At 35.8% G+C, this 14,418-nt stretch overlaps 2 protein-coding genes across 2 annotated transcripts; one reads left to right on the forward strand and one right to left on the reverse strand.

Moving 5' to 3' along the window:
• Window positions 1–3,588: 3,588 nt before the first annotated feature.
• LOC103861183 lies at window positions 3,589–7,175 on the reverse strand. The gene has a single exon (XM_009138884.2). It carries the CDS (start codon window positions 5,223–5,225, stop codon window positions 3,621–3,623), a length of 1,605 nt encoding a protein of 534 aa, XP_009137132.1. The 5' UTR covers window positions 5,226–7,175; the 3' UTR covers window positions 3,589–3,620.
• Window positions 7,176–9,853: 2,678 nt separating this feature from the next.
• On the forward strand, window positions 9,854–11,250 carry LOC103861059 (fe(2+) transport protein 1). The gene is made up of 3 exons (XM_009138769.3): window positions 9,854–10,435; window positions 10,510–10,659; window positions 10,745–11,250. The coding sequence occupies exons 1-3, from the start codon at window positions 9,854–9,856 to the stop codon at window positions 11,048–11,050; spliced, it is 1,038 nt and encodes a 345-aa protein (XP_009137017.2). The 3' UTR covers window positions 11,051–11,250.
• The last annotated feature ends 3,168 nt before the right edge of the window (window positions 11,251–14,418 follow it).

Here is a 14,418-nt window from a genome sequence, read left to right on the forward strand (position 1 = left end):
CACGATCGCAGTACCAGCAGCCATGTCATCAGACTCTTGAGATGAATTTAAGATATTTACCTCTGCCCAAGCATTATAATCATTCTGAGCCTTGTCCATAACTGTTGCTGCACCAAGACGAGTATTAGCAAAGATGAGTTCGTTCCTCCCCTTCCAGATATGCCATAAGACCCAGGGAAACAGAAGACGAAGATGTTGAGGGATCGATTGCTTTGTACTACACTGCAGTAGGTACTGTAACTTTAACAGTACCGAGTTAGGAGAGAAACCCATCGGAGGCAAAGGAAAGTCAGACAAACGCCAGACCTCCTGAGCGGTAGGGCAGTTAAATAGGACATGGCATATTGTCTCCGGCGCTGACTGACAAACTTTACAAATAGGATCAATCTGGAGACCTCGAGTCCGCAAACGATCAGCCACAGCTAATGCCCCTGCAAGCGCCTTCCACAGAAAGTGTCGTAGCTTAGGCAAGGTTTTCACTTTCCATAGATTGGACCATAGTCGCTTCTCCATCGGTGGCATCGTCTGAGGGTGGGTAGTAACCTCCTGTATGGTTTCAAGTAGCTTATACCCACTCTTAGTGTTGTACATACCATTACGCTCCAGCCCCCACACCACTGTATCAGCTCGGTTCATATCAATTTTCAGGCCCAAGATGTAGTTTGCGTCTTCTTCAACAAAGAGATGCCTGACTCGTTGTACGTTCCAAGTACCATATCTTCTATCAATAAGTGCAGAAACTGTGAGAGATAAATCAACCTCATCAGTTCTGTATCGTGGAGGCCGAGGAACGTCTAACAAGATCCAATTATCATACCAAACATGTGTACTCTGGCCATCCCCAACTCTCTTCATCAGACCTTGCACTAGCAGTTCCCTTCCATGCATGATACTTCTCCAAGCATACGATGGTCGCGTACCTATGCCACACTCTAGGAACGTTCCATTTGGAAAGTACCTGCTCTTCATGACACGGGCTAGTAGGGAGTGAGGTTTAGACCATATCCTCCAAGCTTGCTTACACAGCAAGGCCTGGTTGAAAAAAGCAATATCACGGAACCCCATTCCTCCAAGTTCCTTTGATTTACAAAGCTTTTTCCAAGCCACCCAAGCGATCTTTCTTTTCTCAGCACTCCCACCCCACCAAAATTCAATCATCACGCTTGTGAGCTTCTCACAAAGACCCTTAGGAAGTTTAAAACAAGACATGGCAAAGACCGGTAGCGCAAGCCCAACCGATTTTAAAATGATCTCCTTCCCCGCCGGGGATAATGTTGTAGCGCCTCCCCCACGTAAACGAGCCTGGACTTTCTCATGGATATAGTTCAGTAGCTTACTCTTGAAACTACTAAAGCATTCTGGTAGACCTAGGTAGGTTCCTTCACCACCCTCAATAGTTATACCCAAAGCCTCTTTTATAGCTTCTTTTACTTCCCCATGCACTTTGGATCCAAATATGATTGAAGACTTAGCCTTGTTTATAACCTGTCCTGAGGCATCACCATATAGTTTAAGTCTTCTAACAATCTCTTCACTCTCTGCAACCGTAGCTTTGGATAGAAGGAGACTATCATCAGCAAAGAGTAAATGATGAACTGCTGGACCTTGTGCACCAAGTTGAATCCCAGTAAGGCTTCTCTGTCTCTCAGCATTGTTGAGAGTGTTCACCAGCGCTTCAGCACATAGTATAAATAGAAAAGGGGAAAGAGGGTCCCCTTGTCTAATACCCCTCTCTAGTTTTATGAAGCCGTGTTGCTCACCATTCAGAAGGACTGTGTACGTCACAGAGCTGATGCATGCCATTATCCAGTTTACCCAGAGTCGAGCAAACCCCATCCTTTCCAATAAAGTTTCTATGAAACTCCACTCAACCCTATCATAAGCTTTAGACATGTCAGTCTTAATAGCCATAGAGGTTTCAGCAATCCCGCTCTTAGTTCTCAAGGCATGTACCATCTCATGTGCCACCAAAATATTATCTGATTTAAGCCTGCCATCAACGAAAGCTCCCAGTGTATCAGAAACAATATCAGGCAGTATCCTCTTGAGCCGGTTACAGAGTATCTTAGATACTATCTTGTAGTGCACCGAACATAAGCTTATCGGTCGCAAGTCCTTCATCAGCGAAGGGTTAGGAACCTTAGGGATGAGGCAGATTTGAGTATGGTTCCAGTCCGAAGGGAGGACAGCAGTTTGGAAGAACTTCTGCACCTCTCGTGTAGTACTTGGCCCTACGACCGACCAGAACTTGTTATAAAAAACTCCAGTGAGCCCATCAGCTCATGGTGCACTGCTACCCTTAATAGCAAAGGCCGCCTCTTGAACCTCCTCCTTAAGGACTGGGGAGGTCAGCATAGTATTCATCTCGCTTGTTACCTTGCTGGGGAAGCTATCAAACACGCTCTCCAGATCCCAAGGGTTCGAGCTAGTGAAGATATCCCGAAAGTACTCAGCTGCGATATGACCTTTTGAGCCTTCAGAAAACTGTTCTCTTCCTTCGGCGTCACGTAACATCAATATTCGATTCCTCAGCTTGCGGCTCCTAGCACAATGGTGGAAATAACGCGTATTTCTATCTCCCAATTTTAACCAGAGCTTGCGACTCCGTTGACGCCAGAAAGCCTCTTCATCCCTATGGGCCTTAGCAAGATCCCTCTTTAGTCGTGTCATCCGTACCGCACACGGTAGCAGTTTAGAGATCTCCTTTTCAAGCGCCATTTTAAGCCTAGCAATCTTCCCTCGAGAGCCCATCTTCGTTATGCGTTTTCATTTAGATAGTTCAAATCTGCATCGTCTTATTCTTTCCACCAATGGTGTGTTAACCTCCGACTGGTCTTCACCCCATCCAAGCTTCACAATATCAGCAACCCCAGCCTGGGACAGCATACGCTTGTCAAACACAAACCTCCCACGACCCGTAACTCTCTCTTCCCAGACAAAACTTATCAAGATAGGTCGATGATCAGAGGCTCTCATGTCGCAATATTCCATGTGAGCACGAGGGAAAATGCGATACCACTCATCATTTCCAAAGCTTCGATCTAACCTGCATTGAACCCATATCCTATCTCTCCACCCAGTCCAAGACAGCCAGTTACCAGAACTTCGGATCTCCTTAATACGGCAATTATCTACCATATTTCGGAAATCCCAAAAGGTCGATTCTTCCCGTGTAGGTCCTCCAACCTTCTCATTCGCATTCAAAAGCTCATTAAAATCACCAACAAGTATCCAAGCCTCGTCTCTACTAGCTCCAATACTTGTAATCCTGTCCCAAACAAGGTTCCGTCGAGCACGAACTGGATCACCATAAATACAAGAGAGGAAAAAGGTTAGGGACCCTATCTTCACTCTTAAGTCAATAATCCTTTTATCCGCCGTTAGAACCTCAACACCATAACATTGTTTCCAAAAGACAGCCAAACCACCACTTAGACCAACTGGTTCCACTGTCAAGACTTCATCATACCCATACTCCTTCTGTAACCCAACCATGTACGCACGTTTCTGTTTAGTTTCCGACAAAAATAAAAAATCCGGGAAATGATCTTTCCTCATTTCTCGGAGGCGCTGAACTGTCTCGTCGCTTCCTGCTCCTTGACAGTTCCAGCTCATAATGCTCATTGGGATGGCAGCGGCTTCAGATCGGAAGCCACCGAAGGTAGGGTTGTTTTTGAAGATTTAGGTAACTGTTCTTCTGCAGTCAAAGGAGTCTTACGTTTGGAGATGGTGGTACCAGCCAGGGGAAGCAAACCATGATCAGACTCACGCAGGCCAGTGTCAGAACCATCCTTATCAGGAACAGAGGCAGCAAGTAGATGAGGCTTATTAATTCTCTTCCAGCGCTGAGGACGTCGACGGTTCTTTCTCCCCTCACTCCTAGTCCCGGGAGGAGGGTTTCCAGCTGAAGAGCCCATAAGAAAGCCCGTTGGACCCGGCGGGAAGGAGGCAGAGGATGCCTCGTGATCAGAGGAGTCATAATTAGAGTTAGAGTGTGCTCGCAGAGGACTCCTCTCATAGTTTCCAGGTACATCAGTCATAGTAGAGGACCGTTTTAAGGGCCTATCATTCTCCTGGAAGACAAAGACATGTCCCTTTCCCTTATTCAGGTCATGGGAGATTATGGGTTTCACAACTGTGGGTTCCACAAACCCTGGGGCCAGAGACTGTTGGACACGCAAAATTCTAGCTTGACGTTCCGTAGCGTCACTATGTGATATATATAGCATTGCAGCATTGCGCTCCTCTATTGGCAGCTCTGGGAACAAAGGAGCAAATCTTGGAGGAACACTGAGATGCTGGGAAGAAGGTTGAGTCGGTAGAGGCTGGAGCTGAGAGGAAGAGGGCGGTTCAATCTGCTTCATCGGTGTTTTGTTCACGTCCCTTCTCTCTCGGGGCTCTTTAGCTACTGCTTTCTTGGTAACAAAGGGACAACTCGGTCTCTCATGTGTAAGTCGCTGACAATGAAAGCATCTCTTTCTTAGTTTCTCATACTCAAACTCAATGACCACACGTCCACCAGATGGGAGGTTCATGGGCTTAATCGCAATCGCAGGGTTCGCAATGTTAAGCCTCACTATCGCCCTTATGTAAGCCTCCTTTTGTGAAGCTTTCGGATCATATGCAATCTCCACCACATGACCAATCTTGGAAGCAAGGAAGTCCATCGTTTCAATACGATAATGGTTCATCGGGATGTTCCTAATGCGAACCCATACATCAACCGTGGTGAGGAAATTAGCTGGAGGGGAGGGGATCCAGCGATCCAGCAGCATAGTCCAGTTGTTGTACGTCCAAGGACGGTCATTCAGAACAGTCATCATATCTTCTTCTCGCTTGAAGATAAACTGGAACTTATCCCGGGAAAGAGCAATCCCCCTAACCCTATCATAGACTCTCCATATTTGAGGCATAGTCTCGATCATCTTGTCCATAGGCTGGCAATCAGGGTTAAGGAGACGTCCAAGGATACTCATAGCATTTTCCTCATACACATGGAAGCTCGGGTTGTCGGGGAGATCAACAGGTTCTTCATCATGCAGAGACAAGGAGTTAATAGCGGTATGTAGGTGCTCTGCCATCATGTTGCAGCCACGAAAACGGTGGTTTGTTGGGAGGACGGGAGCGGGGAGCTTCGGTAGCAGATCCACACAAGAGGAGGAGGAGGAGGAGGAGTTAATGCAATTATTGTCGTGATATTCATGAATGATTTTAAGAGAAATCATTATGATTGATATCTTGGAGAATACTCAAGCCACAAAAGGGAAAGAAAGACGTTGAAAAAGGAAATATTCCACGACTTAGGGTGATGATCAACGAGAATATGGAAAAGAATAAATTAAACCACCAATGATTGAGATGTAAAAGAGGAAATAATAGAAAACTCGCAGCAAGTAATAATTATCAATTCCAAAGAAGGAAACTCTAGACCACCGCACCAAAATAAGGAAACCAAACCGGAAAAGATTTCCGGTGGAGAGCTAAAAAGAGCTAACAACGACTTGAAATTTTGATTGTATTTCTTATTAAACTAGCCAAAAAGTAATATACTTGCCAAATATTGAAATCTTTACATTAATTAATTTAACAGTTTCCGAAACGAGATATAGGGATTTTGTCACGTTGGTGGAGTATATATGAGTTTGGCACGTAGTGCTTCGTGCTTGTCCAACCATATGAAAACGTGGAAACTAAAGCGACAATTAAACGATATTATAAACCCAATTTTGATTTCTTTACTTCTTTATTTATCCTTTGACCCAAAAAATCGAAATGACAAAACAGAAATTTTCCGAAGTTGACATATAAGGAGGCATGACTTTAATAATGGGGAAATTAGATACATACTTGTTATGAGAATGACCAGTATTACAGGATAATATGAATAAATTTATTTTCCTTTGCTATGATTTTCATGCTTATTTTCATGACAATCGATCTAAACAGTATAAAATTAATACAAAATAGATTCCCTTTTTCATAGTATAGGCTTTTTCGAGTGTTGATTGTGTCTCCGTTAGAAGTTAAAACATTTACAGACATAAAGAAGAGATGTGTTAATTAGGGCAAAGAAACTTTAAACCAAAAGAAAAAAAGGAACACAACCTTTGAGAAATAATTCAAAGAAAAGAAGGCATATAACTGAACAGAATTCAAGAAGAGTGAGAATCACTGAATCAGTGCTCTTGTCCGAAGGCTGGAAGAGTGAAAATAGTCGGTTTTGCATTGTGCGATCTATTCTGCGAATGATGTCTTGTGCTGTCTGAGACATTTTTTTTTTTTGACATCAAGTCTGAGACTTATATACATGTAAAAGTTTGCAATAACTTTCCACCTACCTCATTGGTTTGTTTGCCTTTTTTCTTTGGCTATAAGCCATAAGAGAATCTTCAACTCCATTTCATATGCCAAAATAGAATTTGAAGTAAAAAATAATCTATTTTATTTTCTACTTCATTTTAGAGTTCTATTTTAAAGTAACAAAATGGAATGGTATATTGGAAATGCTCTAATTTCATCGGTTTAATCTTTTGTTTTGATTTTTTCATGTCATAATTATTCAAAACAGTCCTAATATTACATGAAAATTGTACATAAGTCAGCCATTTTTTTTTATTATAAACTAGAGATTGATCCACGCACTTACATTTTTATACATTGATATTTATTTTTCATAATTAGTATTATATGTTTTAGATGTGTCGTAATATAACTAAGTGTATTCAAAAGACCTAAACCGAATCAGGTAATACGGTTATTTTGGTACAAATATTCAAACCCGTTTCAGATACATTTTTTATTTAGATATTTTTAGGTTTCTATACATTAGAACCGAACTCATCCAGACCTAGAAGAACCCAACTCAAAACCCACATATAAATTTATAATATTCAAACGATGCTTAATTTAAAAAAAACAATGATACCCGAAAGAAACAATTTGTACCTAAATGGATAGCCAATTTTCATGCCTAACTAATTTTATAAACTAATAAAAAAGACTCTTTCTATGTGTTTGGTTAAATCAAGTGAAATAGAAAAAAAAATTATTTAGTAAAATACTTATATGGAGTGGAAAATTAAGTGATAATAAATATAATATATTTTTATTATTTTTATTTAAGTTATTATTTTATTCACAAAAACATGTTTTTGAATTATGTTTTTGACTACTTAATTTTCCATCGATTGAAACTAAAATAATTTTTTTAGTAAAACAAACTAAACCGAACGTTTAACCATATGCAAAATCCAGTTATTGTACATTTTTTATTTTATAATTGGCACAAACTTAATGTTGATAAACTAATAAATAAAAATTTGTACTATTATTATTATGGTAATAAAATTAATAATGTGGTGTATTGTTGAGTTAATATAATTAAATAAATTGTGAAACTGAGTGAAATATGAAAAAAATAATTTTTGTAATTATATTAATGAAATTATTAAAATATATTATACTTCTTTTTATATTGTTATTAATGTTTTCAAACAATTCTCATTTATACTACTATTCATGTTTCAAAACAATTCTAATGCATACTTCAGTTCTAATAATATAGAAGTCATAGTTACTATTTTCCGAGTGTTAAGAAAGTTAATTTATGGGTTGTTAATAAATTAAACCTGCAGATATATAGTTCAAATAAAAAATCATTCTACCGTTGTTATGAGTAAACTTAATTAATAATGATACATGCAATATATTGAAAATTCAAGCTATGAAACAAGGAATTTACTTTCATACTGTGATGAACGTATGTCTGGATGATTCGACTGCAACAATGCATGCACTGAGCACGAGCTCGTCACGTGTTATTTTGTGCTCGTCGCAATCATATAAAGTAGATATAAACCTGAGTCACAATTAGTACGTATCTGCTTAGTCAGCTAAACTTAAATAAAGGATTAGAGTAACGTTTCGGAGAGTTGACGAACAGAAGTTGCAGAACTATCTAAAAGACGCATGGGCTTGACTTCCACCGCGCTCGACAAACGGCATGAAAATTGCGGTTATGGAATTCCCCTCTTCAGTCGATGGATGTGAACATGTGATTCGAATTTAGATGCACATTACTAAAAACCATTTAAATATATCAAAGTATGATTCAGTTTTTGGATTGCTGGTTATTTTGGTCCAGAAGTGAAGCAGATGCAGCTCCAGAGGCTACACCTGCGGATGGGCCCTATTCGGTTATTGTATAACCCATTTTTATGGTGAACCCGAATAATTGCGTATTAGTCTGTTACATGAGCGCTATAAACAATAATTCCATGCACATGAGCTCATCTCTAAAAACATTTTTTTTCTGGTCATCATCTTTAAAAACATTCTTCCATTAATTATAATTATATTTACTTAAAGAACAATTTCCCGAAAATTATATACGAACACAGATTTGTTTGATGAATACAAAAAACTACACATGCTTGTTACAACCAATCCTCACTAAGCAGAAAAAAAAATCAAGCTAATTAAAAATAAAAAGGTACGACGACAAGAAGAGAGAAAAAACCCACAAAATTACTATATTATCTTTTCACGTAGATGCTTGAACTTTCGTTATTTAAGCAAGTGGCTAACATAGATATCTATATTATTAAAACTGAAGTACCTTTTGGTACTGTTTGGAAACTTAGATAGTAGATTAAATGAAAGTTGTTTGGAAACAAGGATAGCAGATTAATTTTTTTTTATTTACATATTTAGTCATTGTATTTCTTTCTCATTTACAGATTCTGTCGTTTGGAAACTTGGATAGCAAATTAAATGAGAATTGTTTGGAAACACAGATATCAGATTCAATATTTCTTTTTATTTACACATTTAGCCATTGTATTTCTTTCTTATTTACAAATCTGTCACTTCACTTAAAATCAAAATTTTTAATTAATTAATTACAATGAATTGGTATTTCTTTTTGTTGAAATAAAAACACAAACTGTAATATATAGTATATATTAATCTGCTACAATACAATTTTCAAGAAAACCAAATATCATAAAATTCATAATAATTCATAAAAACCTAAAAATTAAATCATTTTTAAATAAAAAAACAAAAAAAACCAATAGGTTAATATATGAATATTACAATTACATCAAATTGCATCAAGTTATAAAATTATAAATCTAATATTACGTACAAATAAAAAATTATTATCAAACATTTATATTATAATATAATATATTATATTCTAAATATATTTTACAAAACATAAAAATATAAATTGATATTTTATCAAATCAATGGTTTATAAATTTACATTGAACGCAAGTTAAATCCAACACCCGCGCATGGGCGCGGGTCAAGATCTAGTAAATATTATGTTACACATATTTTGGGAAACTATAAGAATGGGGTTAGCAGCGTTAGCTTGAAAGACCTATAACTAAAATTTAAAAAGTAATATTAAATCTTACAATTTTTTAAGAATTCTCGTTAGTATATCCTACGTATATGTGTATATATATATATTTATACCTGCAGTTTTATTATTTGTAAAACTCAATATCTGATAAGCATTAGTAAATCTACAGCTTTTATATAAATCTTGTAAACTATATGGTATAGTCTTGAACTTGTAAATAGGGCTTCAGACTTCAAAGGACTCAAAAACAAAAAGTATTGCATCTCAATATATATATTTTATAAGTTTCTTGGTAAGTATCCCCTTTTGAAATATTGATTAATTTTTTTTCACACTCCACATAGCAACTAATCTTCATCATCAATGACAACAAATGGCATGAAAACAACAGGCACACATTATTATATAACTTGACTCATCTAGTAAGTCCAAAGCACCTTAAAACAATCCAAACACACAAAACTCCAAGAGAAAACAAAGATGGCTTCAACTCCAACAGTTCTCATCAAAACAGTCTTCCTCGTACTCATCTTTGTCTCTTTTACAATCACTCCGGCCACTTCAACGGCGCCGGAAGACTGCGCAAGCGAGTCCGCGAACCCATGCGTCAACAAGGCTAAAGCATTGCCTCTCAAAGTCATAGCAATCGCCGCAATCCTCATCGCAAGCATGATTGGTGTTGGATTACCTCTCTTTAGCCGGAACGTGACGTTCCTTCAACCCGACGGGAACATTTTCACTATCGTTAAATGTTTCGCTTCAGGGATTATCCTTGGAACTGGTTTCATGCACGTTTTGCCTGATTCTTTCGAGATGTTGTCTTCACTATGCCTTGAAGAAAACCCATGGCACAAATTTCCTTTCTCAGGGTTTCTAGCTATGCTGTCAGGTCTTATTACTCTTGTCATTGATTCCATGGCTACGAGCCTATACACTAGCAAGCATGCAGCTGGGATCGTACCCCATGGTCATGGTCACGGCCCCGGAAATGACGTTACCTTACCAACAAAAGATGGCGATTCCGGGAGTGCACAACTCTTGCGATATCGAGTCATTGCTATGGTTAGTACACTTAAGTAGTCAGTGTTAGCAGTTTAAATGATACATAACCAAATCTAAATGGTATGAATACGTAGGTACTGGAACTTGGAATCATTGTTCACTCTGTAGTCATTGGACTATCTCTAGGAGCAACAAGTGACATTTGCACCATTAAAGGACTCATCGCAGCTCTTTGCTTCCATCAAATGTTCGAAGGCATGGGTCTTGGTGGTTGCATTCTCCAGGTATATAGAACTATTTATGATTAAAAAAATTTTTATCTCCTGTCAAAATGTTAAATTGTAAATAATAAAATGTTAATGTATTCAGGCTGAGTATACGAACATGAAAAAGTTTCTCATGGCGTTCTTTTTTGCGATAACAACACCATTTGGAATAGCGTTAGGGATAGCTCTTTCGACCGTTTACAGAGACAATAGCCCAAGTGCATTGATCACTGTTGGATTGCTCGATGCATGCTCGGCCGGATTGCTCATCTACATGGCGCTTGTCGACCTTCTTGCGGCCGAGTTCATGGGACCAAAGCTTCAAGGTAGCGTCAAGATGCAGATCAAGTGTTTCATCGCGGCTCTTCTAGGGTGCGGCGGCATGTCCGTCATTGCCAAATGGGCTTAAAGGACTTCCTCGGATAGTACTGCAGAATTTGAAGTCATGTGGATTTCGTTGTGGAACTCAAAACCTTATTAGGTTTAAGCCCGACTCTTTATCGTGTTTTCCCTTTTACAAGATATATTTACGTGGTATCTATCATATTTAATGTCTTTTAATAGATATGTATTGTGATTGGTTCAACGAGTATTTCCTATTGTTTTCGAGGTAATAATTCTTGTTCGTCGTATACAGAGTCGTGCCTAAGGCATACAAAATGAAGCAATTGCCTTAGGCCCTCTCCAAAACTGTTAAATTTAGGACTCCTTTTTTCCTAGTACTTAGTTTAATTAGTTATATTAATTACATTTAATTTTATAATTTAGTTAGTTATTATATCACATGGTAGTTTGTACATTGAATTGGGATTCTTGAATTTGCAATGTTATATTATCTATTTATACTATGAATAAAGATATAAATTTATAAATAGATATATAGTTTTATTTTTCATGGTTGTAAATAAATATAAATATCTACTATATTATAAATATCTTATTTTATTTTCAATATATATATATTATATTCTATAATTATAAAATTCTAAATTTTTGGTACAAATATAAAACCTTGTACAATTTTATTTTATTAATAATTTTTGTAAAAAAATTTAAACCTAGATAAAACTATATTATTTGTCTCGGACCCTCACAGTGCTTCGCACACGGCACTGGTCATATAATGTTATTTCATGACATTTAAATAAATAAGATTCTTTTTGAAGATTAGCAAATTATAGAAAACAAAATAAATTTTACGTCAGTTTCAAAAAAAAAAAATTGTTAAGTACTATTATAAATCCCGCAAGATGAATTAATAACTAAAACATAAAAGTCTACACAGAAGTAGGCAGCCGGTTACACCATAAGATTTATTCTATAAATAGAGTAGCATTTTTATTTTTTGTTCATTATTTTATTTTTTACTTCAAAACAGAATTAAGGTTGAAGTTGAAGTAAAAGTAAAATTAATTTCATTATAAAATTATTCTATTTTGAAGGAACAATAAAATTTTATATTAGAGCGGCTCTTATGCTTGCCTTGGACTGGGTTTTTTTATCGTTAAAAAATATGCATACCATATTGGTTCAAATCTGAAATTTATTTTTCTTTATGTATTCGAAGTGGATTATTTAATTTGTTGATACACATTTCTTAGAATAAAAATATATTATACTTCAAAACAAGAAGCTAAAGCAGCTACCAAATGACGATGATGAAATGGTTGAACGCTTATATTTTATGGAGTTGGGTTCTCCTAACATCACTCATAACAAAACCTATTATATAGTTTTCCTTTTAGCTGATTTTGTTTTTCTAACTCTTGGTCCACTTTGAAACCCCATCTTTTTGTCCCATGCAAAAGGCAATGAGATCTAATCGCGTGGGTGGGACAACTAGGACCGATTGTGGGCAAAACCTAACAAAATATTGGTTCTAGATCCACAAAAAGTTTGGAAAATTTTTTTAAGCCTCCAAATTTACCAAAAATAATTTTAAGCTGAAATTTTTTGAAACCCGTCCACAGCCCCCTAAATCTTAGAGCCAGCCCTGGAGACAACCAACATTCCAGTACAAGTCCTGGGCCAAACAATCACTAACTAAAATTTCTTTTATGAATTTGAAAACTATGTCAATAGTCTTTAATTTCTTTATTCTCCATAAGTCAATAATCTATATCGCATAATTTCTACAAGGTAAATAATAAGAAAAATTTCAAGATTTTGACAGTTGGCTATAACTAGAATGCCTTGAACAAAAGAATCAGTTGCACAGTAATTAGTTATTCGTTTATTGCATATATCTTTCTTTTTTGATCAAATCTTTATTGCATATATATCTGTTCAGGAATTCGTTAGGCGTTTTGCGTAGATACATTTGTGCCTAAAAATTTATTGAAAAAGTTAAAAAAATTAAGGAGCATCCAAACGGTAATTTTTGTATATATAATACCAGGTGCACAAAAAAGTTTATATATATAATACCACATTTTTACATTTAATTTAAAATTATGTATGATACAATTCTCATGTATCAAGCAACATTTAAAAAAAATATATCAAGTTAGATCATAAATATAATTTTACTTTTTTTCATTTCACATCTAAAAATATAATTAAACTAGAAGAGATACAAAAACATATTGTTTAGATTTTAAGAATAAAATATAATTGTACTTCTTTATTTATTGGGTAAAGAAATATAAGTCATTATGTATTTAACTTAATTGGTTTGTGACTTGTCCATTTGAACTGAACAAATGAATCTGTAATTTTGAATATGGACAAAGAAAGTTTAAACCCATTAATCGTCTGTTTTACTTATTATACAATCACATTTTTAAAATTTTATGCATTTTATGGTTTCTATGCGCTCCAACAATTTTTAAAATTAGAGTTTTTTTACTTAAGGCATTAAATAAACTAGAGTTTATCTTAACATTCACCATTTGCTTAGCGATTATTTATCTGATTAATCGGCTAGACAACCGTGTTTTAGGAAAAATCCTATCCAATATATACTTTTGTACAGTATACTTGCATATACCCAATTAAAAAAATAATATTTTAAACCATGACAATAACAATGATGAATATGCAAATAATTGCGAATGTAGTTACATCAGCGTCATCAAACTAATTCATTGTTTTCTAAATAACTAAATTTACTAATTAAACTTTCACCAAACTTTCCTTCATGCCTATCCATCTTCCTTCTAGTTTATGTTCCTACGATTGCATATACTCTCTTCGTTTCATATTAAAAGTTGTTATAGAGAAAATAAGTGTCGTTTTCGACTTCCAATGAAAAATTTATTAATTTTATTTAACAATTTTTTTATTGGTTGAAATATAGTTAGGGGTATATGTAATAGTATTTTTATGTAAAAAATACAAAAAATTAATTGTTTTCTTAAGCACAAACTCAAAATGTACTTAAAATGAAAGGGAAGAGACTATAAATTAGGAGGGGCTTTTCATTTGAATATAATAAGCATGAATATAAATATTTATTATATATATTTACCTTCTATGCTTTCATTTGCTATCAGTATGATGAATAAAAATATTCATTTTCAAGCTGTCTTCTTCTTTTTTTTTTTGTCAACTCGAGCTGTCTTCTAAATCTTTCATTTTCACCCACATTTTGTTTCTAAATGTGAAATTCGACTCCTCAACGGTTCAAACCGACTACTGTTTTATTAGTGCGATTTTGAAAAAAATTGTGTTTCGAATTATTTACTAAGATCAAAACGACGCACGTGACCAGAAGGCATGACCCCTAATAGAAATTTTATTTTTATATTTATGATTGTATTATTCTTTGGTGTGAAA

The sequence above is a fragment of the Brassica rapa genome, chromosome A03, assembly GCF_000309985.2.
Source record: "Brassica rapa cultivar Chiifu-401-42 chromosome A03, CAAS_Brap_v3.01, whole genome shotgun sequence".
In the NCBI taxonomy this organism is placed as follows: Eukaryota; Viridiplantae; Streptophyta; class Magnoliopsida; order Brassicales; family Brassicaceae; genus Brassica; species Brassica rapa.

Excerpts from the sequence above, each read along its gene's own strand:
- LOC103861059 (XM_009138769.3), top strand. The coding sequence starts at position 9,854 with ATGGCTTCAACTCCAACAGTTCTCATCAAAACAGTCTTCCTCGTACTC. Across the intron at positions 10,436-10,509 it reads GATATCGAGTCATTGCTATG|GTACTGGAACTTGGAATCAT; the intron begins GTTAGTACACTT and ends ATGAATACGTAG. Across the intron at positions 10,660-10,744 it reads TTGGTGGTTGCATTCTCCAG|GCTGAGTATACGAACATGAA; the intron begins GTATATAGAACT and ends TAATGTATTCAG.
- LOC103861183 (XM_009138884.2), bottom strand. The coding sequence starts at position 5,225 with ATGATTTCTCTTAAAATCATTCATGAATATCACGACAATAATTGCATT.